The sequence below is a fragment of the Monodelphis domestica genome, chromosome 7 (genome assembly GCF_027887165.1).
Source record: "Monodelphis domestica isolate mMonDom1 chromosome 7, mMonDom1.pri, whole genome shotgun sequence".
NCBI lineage: Eukaryota > Metazoa > Chordata > Mammalia > Didelphimorphia > Didelphidae > Monodelphis > Monodelphis domestica.
In genome coordinates, this window is record NC_077233.1 from 53,523,927 (window position 1) to 53,547,459 (window position 23,533).

A 23,533-nucleotide genomic window follows, 5' to 3' on the forward strand; every position below is an offset into this window, starting at 1 on the left:
TCTTCAACCTAGTCTCCAAGTGTTGTATTTTTACCTTTTATCAAATGGATTCAAATCTACTTGAACTAATCTTTCTTTCACAGATTTTTAAACTGATCAGAAAAGTTCATGAGAAGGCAAAGCAACATGCATTTATTGGGCTTTTATGTGGGAGCCATTGGCATTGGGAATATAATTGCCAGCCAAAAGAAAGATAGTCCCTGTCCTCAAGCAGGGGAATATGATACATAAAAGGAAGCTGGAACTGGTGGGGAGGAGAGAAGGGGAGAAAGAAGATATCTACGTAGGGTGGAATGGTGTCAAAGCCAAGAGGGAACAAAACCTAGTCTGGAAGGAAAAGTATGCCGTAGGACAAGCTTCATATTCACTTAAATAATACCTCGAGGCACACTTAACTTAGGGCAAGTTTCCTCATTAATTACAGTGAATACAAATCCATATTTAAAATAATCTCTTTCATCATTTTGAATCTGACTCCTTGTCTGATCTGATTGGTTCATCATTGTTTTCTCTCATAATGGGATTACCAAAGAGCTCATCTATGGAGTAGGCATGTAGACTCAGCATTTCCTTGGTGTCTGCTTGTGATCATACACTGATATGAAACTTAGTATTCTTTGATCCACATCCACCTGACTCCAACAGTTCTTTCTCTGGAGGTGGATAGCCTTCCCCATCATACGTCTTTCAGAATTGTCCCAGATCATTGCACTGCTGAGAGTGGCCAAGTTTTCACAGTTGATCATCATGCCATATTGCTATTACTTGTCTAAAGTTCTCCTGGTTCTGCTTATTTCTCTCTGAATCAGTTCATGTAGATCTCTCCAGCTTTTTCTGAAATATCCCAGTTTATAGTGGCCCTTAATATAACTCTTAAAATTTTTCAAAAACCCTCTAAAGAGCTTTTGTCAATGAGGGTTATGTCTACCATATTTTGTACTATATGAAAAATTATGTACGATATTAGAAATTAAAATATTTTGGTATTACAATGAAAATAGTTCTGACTTCAGAGCTTTATTGAAAAGACCTAGGGGAACCCCAGATCAGCTAGGCTAGAGGAGATTTGCTCACCTGGATTACTTTATGCTGCATGTCAGACTCAGAGCAGAATTAGCCACTTCAAAGAGCTAACCTGCCCTGCCACAAAGTGCTGGGGTGCAGATTTCACCCCGGACTTGAGGGGAGATTCTTTCATGAACTGTTCCAGAGTTTTCTTAGCTTTTCTCTTCACAGGTTTAGCACTGAACTTGGAATGTTTTTAAAGTCCTTTCTAGCTCCAACATTTATTTTAAAGTCATTTTCCATCCTATTCATCTATGTTCTGAAATGCCTTTCAACTCACATATGCTGTGTTCTAAGGTCCCTTCTAGCTCTAAAATTCTATGTTCTGAGTTACCTTCTAGCTGTAGAATTTTATATGCTGAGGGTCCATTCAAGCTCTTACATTCTTTTTAAAAGTGTCTTCCAGTTCCCACATTCTCTATTTAAAGAGTTCTTCTAGCTCTAAGGGTCTAAAGGGTTTAAGGACCCTTTCTGCTTCAGAATTCCATGTGCTAAGGTCCATTTAAGCCCTACCACTGTATCCTAAGTTCATTTTCTTTTTTTTTTTAATATAAACTCTTACCCTCCATACTGGGTACTGATTCTAAGGCAGAGGAGCAGTAAGGGCTAGGCAATGAGGGTTAAGTGACTTGCCCAGGGTCACACAGCTAGGAAGTGTCTGAGGTCAAATTTGAACCTAGGACCTCCCATCTCTAGACCTGACTCTCAATCCACTGAGCCACCTAGCTGCTCCCCTAAGTTCATTTTCTGTTCTAGTGCTCTGTGTTTTAAGGACCATTCAAACTCTAATGTTATCAGCCCATTTTTAGCCCTGACATTAACATCTGTATTTCTGAGAAAGAGATAGTTGGGGCCGGGCCAACACAGTCGTGGGGAATGCTCCTGAGAACAGCAGGTCTCTGGCCCACTTTGAAAAGCCATAAGATGGTCTCTTTGAGGTTTCTGCAGGACTTTGATGCCTTTGCCCAAAGCAGTGCCCTGGATTGTCTCTCCATTGATCTAAGCCCAGGACTACAGTTTGTCCCAGGACCAGACTCTCAGCCAAGCAAAGGGAGCATCTGGCCAACTGCATTCTGGGCCTCAGAGAGTGGTCCTGCCCCAGCTCTTCCAGGACAGGTTTTTTCTATTATTAGTGGCATCCTTTTTCCTGGTCAGTGTACAAGCAGCTCCCTCTAGTGTCTGCTACCCCAAAATTTCTGTGTTAAAAAATACCAAGTTTTTGTGTGTGTGTGTGTGTGTGCGTGTGTGTGTGTGCGTGTGTGTGTTTTGCAGTTTCTCTTGTGTGTGGCTGAATTAATTCAAAGTCTCTTCTTGTTTGTTACTATCTAGGCAGGGTAGTCTGAAAAGAGGTTTAGGCTTGCAGTTATAGGAGATGAGAGGCAATCTTGGAGAGAATATTGGACTTGGGGTCCCGGTGTGAGTTCAAATCTCAGCCATTACTACCTAGGTTACCTAGAGTAAGTCATTTACCTTCCTCATCTCTCAGTTTCCTGATCTATAAAATGGGGATGGTGCTACTTTTATTGTGTATCTCACAGGGTTGCTGTGAGATACAGCTTTGGGAGCAACAAATCTTTATAAACTATAAAGAATGCTGACACTCTTTCCATAGTTCATGCTGTCCTTGGAAATCTAACAGCCCTCCCATTTCATTGGCTGGGTCAAGGAGGGGACTGAGGACTGGTTTATAGCATGTGCATCTGTGGTTCAGAAGGAATATTCCTTTGTTACAGTTAATTTAAAGTTGGCTTTTGTGAAGTGCCCTGATTACCAACATTTGAAGATATAAGATTCCATGGAATCACAGAATTTAGAGCTGGAAGGAATCCTAGAAAGTAGCTACACTGATCTTCTTCCCTTTTATGGTGAATAGAGCTGAGCTATAGACAGAGAAAATGACTTACCCACAATGATACAGACAGAAGAGACAGGATTTAATTAGGTTTCATGATGTCAAACCCAAAGCTTACCCACTATCCCTTCTTCCATACAAGGGGATAAATCTATGGGACAGTAAACCACTTTAGCTGGGAGGGAGGACTTCATTTTAAAGGGCAGCTAAATGGTGCACTGAATAGAGCACTGGATTTGGAATCAGAAAGATTCATGTTCATGAGTTCAAATCTGACTCCAGACAACTATTATCTGTGTGACCTTGGGCAAGTCCTTTAACCCTGTTCTTCTCAGTTTCCTCAAGGTATAAAATAAGCTGGAGAAGGAAATGATGAACCACTGGTATCTTTGCCAAGGAAATCCCAAATGGTTTGACAGAGAGTAGGATCCAACTGAATAACAACAACAAATTTCATTCTAAAGAACTTCAGACTTCACCTAGCCCTCCTTTATTTCCTCGAATGCAGATCTGAGCATGACTCCCCTACTCACCAATCCTGTGGCTTCCTATTATTTCTTAGGATAAAATATAAACACTTCTGTTCAGTTTTTTAAAACCCTACCTTCTTTCTTAGAATCAACATTCAGTATTGGTTCCAAAGCAGAAGAGCAGTAAGGGCTTAGGTAATTGTGGTAAAGTGACTAACCCAGAGTCACACAACTATAGGAAGTATCTGAGGCCAGATGCGAATCCAGGACCTCCTATCTCCACACCTGGCTCTCTAATTCACTGAACCTCCTAGCTACTCCTTATTTAGTTTTTAAAGCCCTGCTGTAGTCCCAACCAATCTTTCTGGACTCATTGGACATTACTTACTCTCTCCTGTGTAGTGATCTAGCCAAACTTGTCTTCCCCCTGGTTCCTCACATGCATCACTAAGCCCCATTTTCTTGCTTTTGTTCTGGCTGTCTTCCATGCCTGGAATGCATTTCCCTATTGCCTCTGCTTTGTGGAGTCTCTTTCTCTTCCTTTAAGATTCAGCTTGAGTACCATCTTTTCCCTGAAGCCAAACTGCAAGTGCCCTCCCTCCCAAACTACCTTGTATTTAACTGATTTGTATTTATTCACTTTATATTTGTGCTGTATATGCATAGATACACATAATTATATCTATGTATCTATGTAAATGTGCTTGTCATCTCTACCATTCGAATGCCAGTTCCTTGATAGTAGAGATTGTTTCATTGTTTGTACTTGTATCCTCAGCATCTAGCATGATTGTTTGGCACACAGTAGGTGCTTAATAAAAACTTGTTGGTGGACTGATACTGAGGAAAGGAACAGAGAAGCTTGGGAGGAAAACAAGTGGGCAGATTTTCTTTAAGATCTAAAATCTGCTTAAAGTGCATAGATTTTCTCTGAAACCAGAAAAATGAATGAGGTTGGCCTCAGTTTACTCTAGATGGATAAGGAAGCCGCTGTGTGGTATGGAATGAAAAGATCCCCCTTCCCAAGTTATCTTCCAGATGAGTTGTCACAGGCACTAGAATGATACCACTAAAGATGGCTTTCTTTGAGCTTCATAGGCTTTTTGGATTTCCCATGTTTCCTTAGAAAATGGAACTCCACTTTTATATGTCGATGGTATAGTGCTAAAGGCATCAAGTTTGAATTGGAGGACTTGGGTTCAACACCCACCTGTTAGTTATTACCTCAGTGTCTTGCTCTCTATCCAGACATCCATTTCCTCTCAAAAAAAAAAGCAGGGAGAGGGATTGACCTGAAGTCCTCTATGGTCCCTTCCAGCTCAATATCCCATGATTTGCAGAAGATTGTTAGACTCTCTCCCTCCCTCAATACCTCTCTCTCTTTTACTCTCCCCCCTCTCTCTATCCCTCTTTCTCTCGATATCTGTCTTCCTGTGTCTGACTCTCTCTCTCTCTCTCTCTCTCTCTCTCTCTCTCTCTCTCTCTCTCTCTCTCTCTCTCTCTCTCTCTCTCTCTCTCTCTCTCTCTCTCTCTCTCTCTCTCTCTCTCTCTCTCTCTCTCTCTCTCTCTCTCTCTCTCTCTCTCTCTCTCTCTCTCTCTCTCTCTCTCTCTCTCTCTCTCACAAACTGGTGATGAAAACTTCTCTACTTTCTCCAGAAATTGGGTGTTGGTTGTGAGATATCCCCCTCCCCAGAGCTGTCCCAGCCTGGTTCCTTCCACCTCTGTGACTGTTCATTCATCTTTCTTTCCCCAGGACTCTCCCCTAAAAGCTGTTCAGATGTTGTGGGTGAATCTCATCATGGACACCTTTGCCTCCCTGGCCCTGGCCACAGAGCCACCGACAGAGTCCCTTCTGCTGCGTAAGCCATACGGCCGCAACAAGCCGCTTATTTCCCGCACCATGATGAAGAACATCCTAGGCCATGCAGTCTACCAGCTCACACTCATCTTTACCCTTCTCTTTGTTGGTAAGTTACTGAATCACCTTCTGAATGCTAAAGTTCTGGTGCATATCAATCATAGAATCCTCAAGTCATAGACTCAGAACATTAGGAAGAGGTCTTAGAGATCATTTAACCCAATCCCTCCATGTTGTAAAGGGGAAAACTAAAGCCAGGTCCTCCTCACTCCAAGCCTAGCTCTCTAACCACTTAGCCACCTAGCAGCCACCCCTCCTTTTTTAAAACCCTGACCTTTGGTCTTAATTTCAATTCTAAGACAGAAAAGCAACAAAGACTAGGCAATCAGGGTTAAGTGACTTGCCCAGGGTCACATAGCTAGGAAATATCTAATGTCAGAAATAAACCTGGTTCTTCCTAACTCCAGACCTGGTGCTTTATCTCTGTGTTAGCTAGCTGTCCTGAGGACTTATTTTAATACGTCTTTCTTTTACATTTTCCTCTCTCCACTTCTTATCATTACTTGGATCCCCGAGTGGCTGTAGCAGAAGAGGCAGGTAGAGCTAGAGAATGTTAGAGCCAGCAGAACCTGAGAATTCAGCCAGTCTAAAACCCTAATTTTATAGAGGAAGAAACTAAAGCAAAATGAAAAACAAAACAAAACAAAACAGGGACCTGTCCAAGGTCCTGCCCCTGGGACCCCTTTGATTTTATCTGCCATTTCCTTTCTAAAGGTGAGAAGATGTTCATGATTGACAGTGGACGCAATGCTCCTCTCCACTCTCCTCCCTCTGAGCATTATACCATCATTTTCAATACCTTCGTCATGATGCAACTGTTCAATGAAATCAACGCTCGGAAAATCCACGGGGAGCGCAATGTGTTTGATGGCATCTTCAGGAACCCCATCTTCTGCACAATTGTATTGGGCACCTTTGCCATTCAGGTAACCAGGACCCCAGGGCAGCCTCCTTGGAAGAACATCACCTGGTTCCTGGCAGCAGGAAGTCCCAGCCCCTGCTCTGAGGGATGAAATGTGTGCTTCTCCTGGTGATGGGTTTATGTCTCCGATTTTGTCTCCAGATAGTCATTGTGCAGTTCGGGGGGAAGCCATTCAGCTGTTCTCCTCTTCAGCTTGACCAGTGGATGTGGTGTATATTCATTGGACTAGGAGAGCTTGTCTGGGGACAGGTAAGCTCTTCTTGGCAGTCTCGTGTTCTCATTATGGAACCGAGTCTGTGCCTCCTGAAATAATTCCTTCTCTTTACAAGGTTCATTCAAGTGTCTCCTCTTACAAAAGTCTCTTCCTGATCCCCAAGTATTCATGCAACATCCAGAATGTTTAGTATTTATTTGAAAACTCTTACCATCTGTCTTAGAATTGATACTATGTATTGGTTCCAAGGCTGAAGAGTGGTAATGACTAAGCAAAGGGGGTTAAGTGACTTGCCCAGTGTCACACAGCTAGGAAATATCTGAGGCCAGATTTGAACCCAGGACCACCATGCCTCTCTGTTCACTGAACAATCAAGCTGCCCCTGATTTCATATTTATTTTGTATTTACTTATTTGTGAATATGTCATGGCCCTTATCATATACCCCCACTTGGAGAAAGGAGGCTTTTTTAATTCTTCAGAGACTGTTTTCTGTTTGATTTCATACCCCTAGAACCCAGTACAACATATAGCAGGCACTTAAGAAATGCTAACTGAGTTAAATTGAATAGTTAGGAAAACCAAATTCTAATCCAACTTTGCCCAAATTACTCATAGAATCATAGATCTAGAACTTGCAGGAACCTTGGGAGCCATCTAGTCCAACTGAGGAGACTGAGACCCAGAGCAGTTAAATGACTTGATTGAAGCAAGTAGGTACTGAGTATCAGAGGTAGGATTCAAACCCAAATCCTTAACACCCTAGGTAAATCCCTTCACTTCTTGGGACCTCTGTTTCTACAATTGAACGCAATAGTTAGGATGGATGACCACAAAATCTTTCAGTCCTACATTCTCTTATTCTTATTCAGAGACATTCCATAACCTTCTCAGATCAATTTTTTCCTGTCAATTCTTTGACTACTTTGGCCCCAAGACCAGGGACCCACTATGTCTTAGCTCTATATGCAACTTTCTGACTTGAGAACATTTCCTGATACAGAAAGCCATCCAGGTGAGAAATTCCAGACATCTGAATTTGGGTTCTAAGGGATAGTTTTCTTGTTATTGAGGGGTTTTTTGGTGGGGAGAAGAGGAGTCAGAGAAGAACTAAGAGGGCCCTTGACAGTGGTATGGAGAATTCCTCATGAGGAAAATTTGACTTCTAAAGCAGGTCTGTACCTGTTTTTGCAATTTATTATCTTGGAGAGTTGACTTGAGGCATCAAGTCATCAAGTGATTTGCCCAGATCACATGCAATAATTGTCAGAGGAAAGGCTCTGAAGCCAACTCTCTATGCTGCCACATTTTTGTTGGGGGTGGTTGCTTACAGGGATTATCCTTGAAGTTCCTATTTTCCTCCTTTATATAGAAAGGTACCCAAAGGGCTTGTCTTCAGTTGGCATTGAAAATTGTGCCCCCCCCAGCATCCTGCAATGAGAGCTATGTTATTGAAGGCTTTCAATGAAGGCTGTCTACCCCACACTCCTACCCCATCTCCAGAGTAGAGCTTACTCATCCATACAAAGGGCTATCAGAGACATTCCTTCTTACTAACAGGCCATACTTCCATCCACCACAGCATATCCTTATCCTTCAGGTAAATGCAACATCCAAAATGATTTAGTATTTATTTGAAAACTCTTACCTTCTATCTTTGAATCAATACCAAGTATTAGTTCCAAGGGGGGAAAATGGTGAAGAGGAGGCAATTAGGGGTTAAGTGACTTATTATAGGATTGAAACCATGTGATGCTAAGCTTATGCTCCATGTTTACTGGGTACTTCACAAGCTGTAAAGATTGTTCCCTTCTTCTGGTAAGATTGAAAGTCAGTGATAGTTCTACCTCTAAAAAGAGACCCCTGATAGCTTGGGGCTGTGATGGCAAGCCTATGGCACATGTACCAGAACATGCCAGAGGGGACTGCTTCCTTCCCCCTCTTCACATGCACCTGAGGACATTCCTCACATCACTCCCACCCCTGCCAAGCAGCCCAATGGAAGTGCTTCCTCCCTTTCCTATCTGGGGTAAGGAGGTGGCTTAAATGCAGCACAAGGGTTATAGTTTGGGCACTCGGTCTTTAAAAGGTTCTCCATCACTGACTTAGATGCTCTTGCCCCAGATGAGCTGAATGGGTTAACTGTTATAGTAAATCAAGCTGGTTCTTCTGAAACTTAGACAAGTCATGAGGAAACCTCAGATATACTTATTTGCATATTTCTTGTTCTCTTGAAAGAGATGGCATTTGGCTTTTGGGACACTGGATTTGCCCTTTGCCACGGAAAATTATTATAGTTTTCTGGCTTATACAACTTGCTGGTATGATGCTCCCCCAATTCCCTCTCTGAATGGGAGGAAACAACTGAGCAAAACATGATTTATCCTAGTCCTTTAAATTCCACTTTCACATAGATACCTCAGATACATGTGTATGTGCAAGTGTGTGTATATATAAATGCAAATAATCACATGTATTTACACTCATCAATACATTTGAATATATACATCTATTATATATACACACATGGACATATTAATACATACATACATACCCTTGCCAACCAGTTAAAGCGACCAACTTCTAATTTACTTTCTAATTCACATTTCCACCTTGAGGCCTTTGCACATTCTGTAATCCCTACCTGGGCAGGTTATTGATCCTTTCCTCTGCTTATCCAGATCTTTCTGGGCTTTTGATTCTAAAGTAAGAGTGATATCCATAATAGATACTCAGGTAATACTCAATGATTGAATAAATAAATTAGCACACTCACTGCTTGGCACATAGAAGGTGCTTAATTTTTTTTTATCAACTGAATAATTGAATAATTGAATTTACAAATGAATAAGTGAATAAATGTGCCTCTGTTGATTTCCACTTGTCATTGTCCATTTCAGGTCATTGCTACCATCCCAACTAGCAGGCTAAAATTTCTGAAGGAAGCAGGACGGCTCACTCAAAAAGAGGAGATCCCTGAAGAAGAACTCAATGAGGACGTGGAGGAGATTGACCACGCCGAGAGAGAACTCCGACGTGGACAGATCCTGTGGTTCCGTGGCTTGAATAGAATCCAAACTCAGGTATGTACAGCCTGGCCAACCAAGAGCCATCTTGGACAGTGATGGACACTCCATCTTATACCAAGGCACTACATATGAAGGCCCTTGGCAAATGCAAGTATTTGGGGGGCAGTCTAGGTGGTAGCAATGAGGAACAGAAATGAGAGTCTTATATGGGATATAATCATCAGACCCCTCAATAACGTAGTAAAAAATCTCTTCCTACCAACAGTGGCAGTCTCCAGGGTCATGTCACCCTGCTAGAACTTTTAGAGGAGCCACCCAATACCAGCCCTTCCTCTCCTACACCATTTGTGACTCATTTTCACCAGTCTCTTGGCCCCAGGCTCCTAGTGAGATGCCACCAGCTCCTTGGAGTCCTCTTGGAACATGGCACTCTCAGAAACAAAGCCACTGGAATTTTTATTTGTATTGTGTTCTATTTGAGGGACCTTCTCAAATGGCATTTTGTCACCTAGGTGAATTAATTATATCCACTTTATAAACAATTAGAGTAGGAGTCAAAGGGATGGGGGGAAGGAGAGTAGCAATAACTTGGGATAATGAACTCAGGGGAAGGGGGCTGGAGTTCCTCCATGAGTCTGGGCAGGATTGAGGCAAGACTTGGGGCTGGGGGTGGGAAATGGAGGAGGAATCACTTCCATCTACAAGGACTTCAACCAACCAGCAATTCTCCAAGGTGAGTAGACTGCAAGCCCAGGCTGAGGCCTCTACTGTGTGGAGTTGGTAGTGCTTGCTTGGAGTAGGTATTTGGGCACAACCAGCCTTTGCCCTCTTTCCTACAGAGGCTTTACCTCTGATGGGAAAGAGTGAAGGACAATTAGGGGGCCCTTAACCCAATCAAGGGATGCTCTACCCCAGCTCAGAGCCCTTTGTGGCTTTACCAAAGTGTTTCCCTTTCATTTGACCCTTACAACAGTGATTCAAAGGAAATGACAAAGCCTACACATGACATACCTTCCCCTATTAACGAGCATACACACATGTATCCAGGAAGCTCTCATCCAAGTGCAAACTCCCTTCTAGCACACATGCATCAGGCAGCTAGGTGGTCCAGGGGATAGAGTTATGTTCCTAGAGATAAGAAGGCCTGAGTTCAAATCCTTCCTCACTAACTGTGTGACCATGAGCAAGTCATTTAACTCCTCTCAGCCTCAGTTTATTCATCTATAAAATGGGGGAAATAATAGTACCAACCTTACTGGAACATCAATATGTAAAATACTTTGCAAACCTTTGAGTGCTATATAAACATTAATTATAATTACTCTCAAATTTTATTCACATGTTAGGACACACATGCCTGCTAGGCAGGCCAAGAAAGTACACATATATGTACATACTTGGAGAGTATAGTTGAAGCAGAGTATAATTGGCAACAGAAAACCCTGGGTTTGAATCCTGGGCAATTAGGTGGATGCCATGGTACACAGAGAGTCAGGAAGGCTCATATTCCTGAATTCAAATCTAGCCTCAGACACTTTCTAGCTGTGGGACCCTGGGCAAGTCACTGCCTTCGTTTCCACATCTGTAAAATTGAGTTTGAGAAGAAAATAGCAAACCACTCGATGTATTTTTCCTGAGCAGATCCCAATGGGGTCACGATGTAAAAACAGGTGAGGCTGTGAGGTCTCATCAAGCTTGAAATCTAAAGCCCAGGATCCTAATTAGATGTTCACTTGCAAAAATGTACTTCTAAATCCCCCACAGACACACAGCAGCAGACTTCCAGAAATGCCTGTGTGAATTCACTTATAATAATGTGTGTGTGCGTGTATAGAGACAGTTTCCTGCATACAGAAACATCAAGAAGTGTACGTGCACATACTGAAAGCCCACCCAGGAACTCCCGTGTAGAGATGGACCTGTGCCCACAGTGTCAAAACCTACAGATGTCTGTCCATGCAGGAACACACCTGTAGCATCTATGTGCAAGAAAACACACCTAAATATGTATATACACTCACATGTAGAAATATACTGTTACATATGGTGCGAAACACCCATTCCCAAACATGCTTATAGTTCACGGTATATGCAGAGTTATGTATATGCTCCCCAAAACATGCCTACAAATTCACACGTACACCATATGTATACATGCATGTGTGCTTTTCACAAACATGAAGAAAAATGTTTCTAGGCATAACTTAATTGGTCAGACTATTGTTGAGATCCAGAATGTCTCTTTGCTTGTCCATGTGACAACTTTGGGGAGCTCAGATAGAAATGATCCCTGCTATGCCAGCACCCAGAGGCAGTTGGGAAAGCTGAAATCAGTTTGGGATTTGAAGGGAGAAATACTCAGGTGTTAACACTTGCTCTGACACTCATGAGCTTGGTGACTTAAGAGGGTCTTGGTCTTCTCCTCAACAAAATGGCTATAATGGCAGAACCATTGGGTTGTGAAGAAAAATGCTTTGTAATGAGCTCTAGAAATGGGAATGATCATCCTGTGGAAGGTGAATATCTGTAGAAATTCCACCATTTACCCCATTGGGATCCCAGATACCTGGCACCATTTTGCATGTCTCATTTATTATGATTGATAATTTCTTATAATGGAGGTCAAGTCAGAGCCAGAGCATGGCCAGGCTTGCTAGCACTCACCTCCATATTTGATGGTGCTCTTGGCCACCTCATGAATCAGAGGTGGCTTCCAGCCAACTGCACTCTCACTTCCTGTAAGAGAATGAAAGAGTTGTGTGCCATTCTCCAAAGAGCCTGGGGGACAGTGAAAGTCCCCAACTCTGTAGACCACAAAAAGGGGAGAAATGGTGAAAGAAGTGAGGATTTGGGGACAAGGCTTCCCTTACAAAGCCTGCCTCCCCAGTTCTATGATCCTGGCTTGGTGCTAACAATACATCATAGGGCAGTTAATGAATCTGGCCTCTTCTCCATGTGGAGAATGACCATTCTGCCAAATGGGAAAAATTAGAGAATGGTCAAGAGAACTAGTGGTTCTAAGTTTCATTCTTCGCCTGTTATCCTGGCTATTTCTGGGAGGCCAAGGCTACTAGCCTTCTCAGAGATCTCCCACAGGTCATTTTTAAAGCTTCAGGGGCAGTATAGAATGAATAGAGGAAAGAGCCCTGGCCTTGAGAGTTAAAATACTTGAGTTTGAGTTCCAGGTTTATCTTTCTTGCTGTATGAACCTGAAAGAGCTGTTTGACCTCTCCAAACCTTGGGTTCCTTGTCTGTAAAATGAGAACAATAGAATTTATTGTCTCTTCCTCCCAGGGTTGCTGTGAGGCTTAAACAAGATTATGGATGTAAAATGTTTTGCCAACCTTTAAGTGCCATCTTAACTTCAGTTATTATTACAATTATTCAGATCTGAGCTGTGAATGAGTCCACCATGTATGGAGGAAAGGGGGCACTTTGTCTAATAGACCTTTTCCTCAATCTTTTCCTCTTCTACTATATTTGAAGATGTTTCCACAAGAGAAGTTTACTATAGAAGATTAAACCAGTCCATTAAACCGTGGAATCTGGTCCACGTTGGGTGTGCCATTTTAAACAACTTAAGTTCTATTCACTCAAAGCACAGATCTATGAAATGACCTGAATATGACTCTGTTTGGGGCTGGGGGCTGGGGAGAGTCTCATTTCCTAAATGGGGATGAAACAAGGAAGATTCAGTACAAGATACTATAATGGAGATCCAAGCAGGGGATCCAGGGCAGAGTCTGTCCATATAATTTGCTCAACTCACACAATAAGGATGAGAGTGGGTCCAAGGTATACATATTCTTGAAGTTCCCAACTTTCTCCAGGACCCTGTCATTTATCACTTCCCTCTTTGATTCACAACCTGGAGAAGGGTTATCTTGATCCTCTTTGGGAGCTAGGGATAGGGGAAAAAAGTTCTTGGTTGTTAGGAGACAACTCCTCTCTCCATTTTATTCTCATTTAGAAAGATAATTGCAGTTAATAGGAGAAACCAACTGAAGTACCTTATTGGCTGGGGGACCCCAAGGTCTAGAGCCTCCAAAAGGGCATGGGCTAGGCAGAAATTCCTTAAGACATTTTAGTTTGTGTTTATTTCTTTTTTTCTTTTATTTAAATTTAAGTAATATTATTATTGTTGCTGTTGCTGTTGTTATTGTTGCTATTATTATTAATTATTATTATTATTATTATTATTAATTATTGCTCTTATTTTGGTTGTCATGCCTGTCAGTTGTGTAGCTGTTGTGTCCACCCTTTTCGCAACTTGTCTCGTTCTCTCCTCCGTTGCAGATTGAAGTAGTCAATACTTTCAAGAGTGGCGCTTCCTTTCAGGGGGCTCTCAGGAGACAGTCCTCCGTCACAAGCCAGAGCCAGGATGTAACCAATCTTTCTAGCCCTAGCCACGTATCGTTATCCAATGTTCTTTCCTCTCCTACCAGCACACCTCCTGCTGCAGCTGGGCGTGAGTGTGAATTCTTAATGCCTCCGATTGCCAGAGATGCCAACTCTCTCAGCGGGCAAGCGGGTGGGTGGATGGGTGGGCTAGGGTTCCTAGTTGGTTGGGAAGCTTAGTTCAGAGTGAGTAGCTAGTCAGCTAGTCATATAACCCACGAGAAGGGTCACAGTCAGTCAACTAGCTGTAGTGGATGGAGGGAATATATGGTCAGCGGAGCATAACCAGCTACAAGGAATATAATTGGTCATGGGGGCCATCCAGTCTTGGACTCAAGCAAAATTTTTGCTGCCCTGTCCCTGGAGAGGAAGTAGAATCCATTCTACCAGTAAGAAAAAAAAAGTTTTATTTACAAAATTCAATTCCCAACCCCTTGTTGCATTGGCCATGGGTAGAGATTGATTTCCCTCAGATCACTGAGCTGTGGGTTGGGCTAGGACCCAAAAATTTGCTGGTCTGGAACTGGAAGATCCCTATGGCCCAAACAAATTCCTTATCTGCACTTTGAAGATAGGGCCAAAGATCTGGTCAGTCAGTGGTGATCTTCAAAATCCTCATTAAGCACCACTGACAAGGAAGAGAAAGAGGGTGAAGAGAAGGAAAAGAAACACTAATTGTGCTTCTCTTCCTTCTATGGTTATAATGTTCTTGCTGTCATATAGACTATGTATATAATGTTCTTGCTTTGATATAAATGAGAGAAGGGAAATAGATTCCTATATGCTGTTTGAGATGCATGCAATGTCAGAAAGTCAGGTTTAACAAGCAATGGTTTAGTTTTTGTAGTGGGATTGACTACCTTGGTACCCACAACCTCCAGTCCTCACCTCCACTGTCCATAAAAAGTGCGAGAGTCAATAGAGCCCTCAGTAAACTAATGCCAATCCTCTACCCTCATTGTCAGAATAAGAAGCTTGATACATTCTCCTCCCAGAGAGGACTGGTCTCATGCTTGGAGGCCCCTTTGTTCAATGGAGACAGCACAGCTTTGGAGAAAAATTCACCAATGTTGGAAGGCACCTTAAAGATGCGTCATGGCCAATTCTGCCATTTTATGGAGGAGGCTCCGGAGGCCACAGAGAAAGGTCTGCTGGAGGTGTCAGAATATATTAAAATATTTGTCAAATATCAGAAATGTGTCTTCTCCCAAAGACTTTTTAAGGAATATCAGCATATTTGAACTACAAAATTCCTTGAGTAGAGTTTTAAGAATTTAAGAAATTTTCCTCTTCCCCACACCTAGGTCTATCCTATGGCTCCTTCCAGCCCAAGATTTGATTTGTGACAGAGGAACCCAGGGACATAATTGTCATTTCCATTATCAACTTCTTGATTTAAATTATGCCACATTTAATATTACTATCATAATTATTATTGATATTACTGATAATATCACTTCCCTTGAGGGAGCACTTTCACCATTTCTACCCTGCTCAGTTTTTAAACCCCTCACTGACAGTTTCCAAGTTAAAGATGTGCACAAACATTCCAGCTTCCCACAATCCTTTACAGACTAGCCATCCAAAATTTTATTTATTTCTTTAATATTATGTCTGTATATATTCTGTCTTCTAATACTTTCTGTCCAGTTGATACAGTCATCTTCTGGACTGGATGAAACAGGTCCTTCTTTGCATATCCAATGATGATTCTGACCTTGACTTTATCCCCACTCTACCTCCATTGGTCTTGGCTTGAAAGGCTTTCTCTTTTTTCAATCACACCCTCTTATGGTGGCTTGATCATCTTCTCAACCAATTTTGTTTTCTTCTCTTGGACTTTGTCCAGCTTGGTTCAAGCTTTCTTGAAATATGGTGACCATGGACACATCTACAATCCAAGGTGGTCTGTGCCATGATATTCAAGAAAGAATTGGATGCCATGTTCCCTATTCTTCCCAATCCATTTCCTGATGACTTTGAGGTCACAGGAGTACAAATCATTTGATGTATTCTGAAGATTGTTGTTGCTGTTCAGTCTTTTAGTCATGTCTGACTCTTCGTGCCCCACGTACCATAGCATTGCAGGCCCTTCTATCCTCCACTATGTCCTGAGATCTGTCCAAGCGTATATTCATTGTTTCCATGACACCACCTATCCATTTCATCTTTGTTGTCCCATCCTCCTTTTGTCTTCAGTCTTTTTCAGCAACAGTGTCTTTTTCAATGAGTCTTGTCTTCTCATTATGTGGCCAAAGTATTTAAGTTTTCACTTCACTATTAGTTAATTTCTTTAAATATTGACTGATTTGAACAAATAGTCTAAAATAATTTCCAGCTCTCTGATAACCTGTGACCACTAGCTCTTTTTGCATTGCCCTGTAAGTGTAGCTTCAAAATATTTTTCCCTACTTTTCATTTGCCTAGCATTCTTTGCTAGTTGTACAACCTTAAATTGTTCACTGGGTGGCACAATGATCAGAGCACTGAAGGAGGAATCAGAAGACCCAAATTCAAATCCTGCCTCAAGAATCAAGTGATTGTGAATTTGGGCATATCTCTTAACTTCCCTGGGCCTTCATTTCCTCACCTGTAAAATGAAATGGTTGGGTTTGATGACTGCTAAATTCCAGCTCTAAATTCTATATCTATGCCCAAATCCATCCTGATTACCTACTGGAACATTCAGGTTGTAAAACTTGTAGTGTAAGAGATTATACCGCCCAATCTCTTTCTGGGTGGGTTCTAAACTACTACTCTTAGGTAGTTTGATGAGCCACACATAGAACATAGATCTTAGGCCTCCAAGATCCCTTTCTAGCTCTAAGCCAATGATCCTACAACTCCTTAATAGTCTATGAAAGAATCTTCCTTCAACTTGTTCCCATCCTCCTGCCATCTTCCATTTAGCAGAGATTATTACCATCATATGACATTAACCTGGGTATTTCACTGTGTAAGCTTTTTATTCCTGCCTCCCCTCCAGCCACTTATGTACATTCGACATCATCAGATCCTTGGGAACTCTACTGTTGATGCTTTTGGAACTCAAATTCCCTAGGCTTCCTTCTCACATCATAGTTTTGGTGTGGAACTCCATTCAAGGATTATAAAAATTTCTAGTGATTCCCTTTTGCCACATCTGCATATTATCTCCTTCAAACAACTCTAATTAATTAAGACAATATGGTTGCCCTTTAGAAGAGATGACTTTTTGTTTTTCTCTTACATAGGTGTTGTTTGCTTTAATGTTCAAGGGTCTTATCCTTTATTAGAGGACCCCGCCATTCTGACTAATATGGAAACAAGACTTATTGGTCTATGGTTCTCCAGGGGTCCCTCCTGAACTCGTCTTAGGAATGTCAATTGAATTGCCAATCTGATAGTTATTTAGTCCATAGGGCAGCTAGAAGCTGCAGTGGAGAGAGCACTAGACTTGGAATCAGAAAGACTCATCTTCATGAGTTCAAATTTGGCCTTATTTACTAGCTATGTAACCCTGGGCAGGTCACTTAACCCTCTTTGCCACAATTTCCTCATCTATAAAATGAGCTGGAGAAAATGCCAAACCACTGTAATATCTTTGCCAAGAAAATCCCAAATGATCTCATAAGGAGTCGAGCACAACTAAAAAAAAAGTGACAACAACTATTTCATAGGATCTTCATATCTTTGGATTTAGAGCTGAAAGGAACCTTAGAGATCATTTAGTCCAACCAGTTTGTTTTTTAGAAGAGGAAACTGAGACCCAGAAGAGGAAGTGACTTGCCTAAGGTCACACAAATAATATGTGGTAGAGTTTGGTTTCAATATAATTCTGATTGAGAATCCAGTCTTTTTTTTCACTGCTGTGTGTTCCAACAAGTCTCACTCTTGACCCAATATTTCTACACTTTCCTCCCTAAATTCAATGATATCCCCTACTTCAGTTTGGTAAGCCCTCTTACCATCTCTACTCTGATCCTGGCCTGTGAGCTCTTCATCACCAGCTCGGCTTTTTAAGCTTGTTCCCTCATCCATTAGGAAGGTACCAGTCAGATAGAAATCTGAGGAAGACAAAGGTCATCTCTGCTCTGACTGATACTCTCCTGAAAGGTGATGCTGTCCAGCCTGGAGTAGGGGCCAGAGAAAAGTGCAGGAAGGAGGGGGGCTCTGAAAAACTCGAGCACCTTCCATCTTCTTTGAGATGGGGCTTTCCACATGTGGCCTCATTAATATAAATTCTCATATTATGCAAGTTTTATATTCAAATGTGGTTGGATTACAGAGCCAAATATCTGAGATGTATCTGTGCCTTTGCTCCTTTCTCTTCTCCTGATCATTTAAAGTTGATAGTAGCCACTAAAGCGTATTCACTATGTACAAGTCCATTTAATGCTTGTGGGAAAGTCTTGGTACTCTAATTTCATGGCGTCACAACTCACTATCTTTCCCAGGATCTACTGATGAGGGGGTGCCAGGCAGAGTGGTAGAGTGGATAGGAGCTGGATTTGGAGTCAGGAAACCCTAGATTCAAATCCTGCCTCAGACATTACCAGCTGTGTGACCTGGGACAAGTCACTTAAGTTCTTCAGGCTTCTATGCCCCCCTTCTGTAAAATGAGGAGGTGGGGCTCTGAACTGGTCCCTTCTAGCTCAAATCCTCTTATCCTCTCCATCTATGACCTCAGAGGTGAAGCAAAGTCCACATTTGTCATCTGCAGGACCATTAGGCCAGGCAAGAGCCTTTATTGTAAGCCTTGAAGGGTGAGTCATCTTAATTACTTTCCTGGTGGATTCTGATGCCCCAAGGCAGTGTGAAGGGTCACACTGAGTCAGAGTTATGGTTTGGTCTCTCCAGATTCCCCATGTGGGATAGAGAGGCTGTCTCTGGAAGCCCAATGCATGTTCAGGGTGGCCCTGTCTTTCCAGGGAGGTGCTGAATACACATTAGAATGGTTCAATCTCTTCCAGACCCTATCTCCTAGTAGGAGAAATATTCCTGATGGGAAGCAAAAATAGCATTTTTATACTCCCTTCTTTCATTCCAGACAATTTATGCCTCTCTTTCCTTAAAGACAAACAAACAAAAACCACCACTTTGTTTTTGTTTACTCAAGTTTTCCACAGCAAGATTCACCTCTCCTTTCAGATTATCCTTTGGGGGGTGGGGGGAGATTGCAGTTAGGTGGCTCAGTGAATTGAGATCCAGGTCTAAAAACAGGAGGTCCTAGGTTCAAATCTGACCTTAAATACTACCTAACTTTATAACCCTGGGCAATTTCACTTAACCCCCATTGCCTACCTTCTTCCTTGGAACCAATGCACAGTATTGATTCTAAGATGGAGGGTAAGAGTTTGGGGGGAGAAAAAAAGATGAGCCTTTTTTTATAACCCTAACTATATTTGGAGCCTGCTTTTAAAAATCCTGCCACTTTATAGGTATATAATCAAATTATGACTCCTTTGGAGTACCCTAAGTTAAAAAGGAGCACAAGGAAACTTTGTGCTACCAGGCTCTCCATCACCTTCCTCAAAGCCCCAACCCACTGTGTGGACAAGAAACCTCCTGCCCCCTTCTCCCCACTAAGAGGGCTGGTTCAAAGTGTAGTGAGGACAAAGAGTTGGCATCTCTTGGGAAAAATAAAATAAAATAAAATAAAATAAAAATTGGACCTCTTGTTTGCATTTTGGTACTAATCACTTATGGATCTTTCGCTAGCGGGGAAAAATGACTTGCTTTTGCAGTGCCCTCCTCCTCTCTACTGTCTGAATATTCAATGTGTTTGTTTCCCTAGAGGGCTAGAGAACCCTGGACTGAGAGTTCAGCAAGAGAGAGTGAAATTAAAAGAGGTTGTGAGTTTTTAAACTTGAGCCTGACATGAATGTGAACCAATCCCAAGACACTTGGCTTCCTTGAAGCCGGGTAAACATTCGAGTATAGTCTCAAACGCTCCCTGTTGAGCCTGGAAGAGGCCTGATGTATTTCACTGCAGATGAAAGGGTTGAGACTCACTTTAATTTCTCCAAATGACCAATGAAAAATCAGAAAACCCTGAAATTTCTCTTCTGGCTTCACCTGGCCCCCATCCCCATGACCCATTCGGTATCTTTTTCCTTTTCTTTATATTTTTATTTAAATCTGACTTTCAGAATGTGGGAGGGCTGTGGAAAGGATCCCCCCTCCCCTTTTTTTCCTCCCATATTTTTTTTTCATTTCAGCCTTGGAGAAGATCGGAGTGGAGACATGAGGCAGCGTGACAGGATGCTCCTTAAGTTTTGTCCCCATAGTCTTGTCCAGAGCAGTTCATTCTTTCTGTGTCTCCATCCCTGTGGAAAGAGGGACCTGCATCTCATTGTGTGTGTTCCCCATCTTGTTCCCACCTGCCAGCCAGCTTTGTCAGTTGCTGACCAGGCTAAATGCCATGTAATTCACCAAGAGCCCACAGGGATGGGAGCTCTGGCCCTTAACCTCCTAATGACCAAATTAACAATTAGCAGAGGATCAGAGTCAGAAAATGCCATGGCTACTCAGTTCCTTGACTAGAAAAGGCAACTTACAAGAAGGATTTTTTTCCTTCATTAGTTGAATAGCATTCTTGTTATCCTGAAGTCAGATTTTGGGGTAACCACTGAGCCCTGAAACCCAAATCTAGGAGGGCTCCTGAACCTATCTTAGTCCGAATAAAATCTCAATACTAAAACTAAGCCTTCTCCTCCAGAACTTAATACTAACACATTTCATTATATGGTTTCCCTTCCTACATTAGATTAGCAGAAATAGAAGAGGGTCAACAATGAAAACTGAGAATTAATAGTAAAAGAGTTTACAAATAGAATAATCTATATGCCTAAAAATGACCCTGAGGCATACAGGAAAGATTAAATGATGTCCAGGGTACCATGTTTAAGAAGTTCAGAGAAGAACGGTGGCTAGGTCGCACACAGTGGATAGAGTGCCAGGCCTGGAATCAAACATCCTGGGTTCAAATCTGGCTTCAGGCATTCCCTAGCTATGTGATCCTGGGCAAGTCACTTCACCCCCAGTTGCTTAGCCCCTACTACTCTTCCACCTTAGAATTCATAGTGTTGATTTCAAGATGGAAAGTAAGGATTTTTTAAAAAGTCAAGGAAGCATGCAATATACCTCTGAAAGAAGTTTATCAGAAGTAGTCAAGGCAAAATTATAACAGTGAAAATCTTAACCTTCTAGTTAGCTAGAAAATGTAATCATTCTAAACTTCTCAGGATCCAGTGATGGCCAATAAATAATTTAACGAGAATCTCTTAATCTAGGGCTGAAAGTATCATCTCATCCCATTCCCCAACCTCCACACAGGCTTCCCATTGAAACAGCCCAACACCATTGTCCTTTTTGGGGGGGAGAAGGGGAACCCTCAGATCTGAACACTGCAAACAGGTTTAAAAAGCACATTATGAATAAGGAATCCCAATGTCTTGCAGCCAGTACCATTCCATTCCCTTATCCTCCTGCATGAACTCTTCAATTACTTTGTGATATTGGCTGGGCCATTCTTGACCTAGAGTTTCCCCAATTTTTTAAAGGCTCAATCATCTCAAGGCAATAAAGCAATCTTAGTGAACTGGGAAACTCCAAAAGGAAGCCCTGCATTTCTTCCTTACCACAATAAGATAAAGTAGATTATAAAGTAAACATTCCTAGGACATCCATTATAAGGGAACAAAGGAATCCTCTATCTAACCCTTTAGTTGTACAGGAAAAGAAACTGAGACCCAGAGAGAATGGAAGTTATATCACAGTGCCTGATCAATAACAAGCATCCAATGAATGCTTGTTGACTGACTTCATGATTCATTTACTTTTCACAGTATTGCAGAAAGGACACTGATCTCTCTCTAAGAAAATCTGGGTTCAAATCCCAGTTCCCCCACTGATGAGTCTCTCTACCATGAGTGTGTCTCTTATTTGTGGGAGGATGAGGTTCTTTCTCTTGGCTAGGTAACATAAGGAGAGTGATGGAAAAACTGAGTTCAGTAGCTGTGGGACTCTGGGCAAATTACCTTTTGAATCCCATTTCCCCATCAGTAAAATGAGGACAATAAACATCTTTCAGAGTTGTTATAAGGATCAAAGAAGATAATGTAGGGGAAATACTGGACAAGTCTTAAAGAATCATATAAATGCTATTATGATGATTATCATTAAAATGAACATAACATTTTGTATTATCCAGTTCACAAAATTCTGGTAAGGAGGATAAACTATATCCATGTGAGGTGGCATGGAATTGATAGCTCAACCACAAGGCTAAAAGCTAGTATTTATATAATACCTGCTATGTTCTAGGCATTGTACTGAGCTTTCCAAATTATCATCTCATTTGCACGGTCTATCATTTGATCCTTACAACAATCCTGGGAGATGGGTGCTGTCTTTATACCCATTTTGTAGTTGAGGAAAGAGATGAAGTGACATGTCCTAGGTCAGCCCACTTGTAAAGGATGGATCTGTGTACTCAGAGCCTGCCTATCTAGAGCTCTGGAAATCCCATCAGAGTAGATAGACAGTTATCAAACATTAGTTGTGATGATGTGTTTCTATCTAGATCTATACATCAAAATATACATATATTTACATCGATATCTCTCTGTCTAATTGGAGGGCACTCCCGATGTGGCCCTCAGCCTCTTATTTTCCTTGATAGAAGATCCAAAGAAACAATATTGATTCTTTAAGATTCAGTTCTCTGGATTTTAAAGCCATCATAATAGAGTAGAAAGAGAGACTCAAGCAGGTGACTTGGGTTCCAATCCCAGCTCAGCTGTGTGGCTTTGGACAAATCATTCCCCCTCAGTTTTTATCTCTATCAGAGCAAGAGCTTGGGCTTGATGGTTTCCATGGTCCCTCCCCTGCTTGCACAGTCTATCATTCTACCATGAATTCAGTTCACTCAATCTAAATTGGCCCCTCTAGCTGAATTACAAGTGAGCGAAAGTTCATCGTAGGCACCCCACCTCCTCCATCCACTCATACCTATGACTGACTTGGCCCTGAACTGTCCATTTCATGGCCAGAAAGAGTTGATACCATTTCCCCAAAGACCTGATTTTTATTAACCAGAGGGAAGCTGACCCCTTCCTTGGAAGAGTCTGACTCACAGAGCACTTGAACAAAAGGTATCTCAAGGAAACTAAAAATGCAGTGATGGTGTAAACAATAGATAAAAATTATTTTTTTTTCATTTTTAAAAATATTTAACTTGATGAACAGAGTTCAGAACTGAGACACAGAAACTTAAAGAAGGTGACTCAGTCCTATGCAATCCCTAGAACGCTATCTTGGGGCTGGGTAAAGGATTTGCGGGGGGAAGGCAAAAACCAACTAAATAACTAACTAAATAAATGATGACAAAGCAAGTTGAAATGAAAGGCCAGAAAGTTGAGTCTATACTCGAGTGTTTACCTCCCAAATGCATGAAGGCAAAGACCAAGTTGGAAACAGACCAATCTCTGTTCACATTGTCTAGGCTTCCAAGCGTAGCATTGGTGTGGCAGTTCTGTGTGTCCGTGTGATAACCAAACTCCCTCCTGCTGTGGCATGCTTCTTCCCCTGAATGTTGTCTGCTTGGCTCCCCCGTGCTTCTGGCTGCCTCTGGTTTTCTTCTCCAAAAAACTCTTTAAGTCTGGTTTGGATTTATTTTGTACT

At 41.9% G+C, this 23,533-nt stretch overlaps 1 protein-coding gene across 28 annotated transcripts in view; it reads left to right on the plus strand.

Moving 5' to 3' along the window:
* ATP2B2 (ATPase plasma membrane Ca2+ transporting 2) overlaps window positions 1–23,533 on the plus strand; it is a 591,738-nt gene that overhangs the window by 562,081 nt on the left and 6,124 nt on the right. For 13 of the 28 annotated variants that reach the window (XM_056804631.1, XM_056804633.1, XM_056804636.1 and 10 more), the window contains 4 exons: window positions 5,141–5,354; window positions 6,020–6,231; window positions 6,369–6,476; window positions 9,341–9,523. In XM_056804631.1, the coding sequence (XP_056660609.1) occupies window positions 5,141–5,354; window positions 6,020–6,231; window positions 6,369–6,476; window positions 9,341–9,523 (717 nt within the window). The other 15 variants (XM_056804635.1, XM_056804651.1, XM_056804653.1 and 12 more) reach the window with 4 other exon arrangements.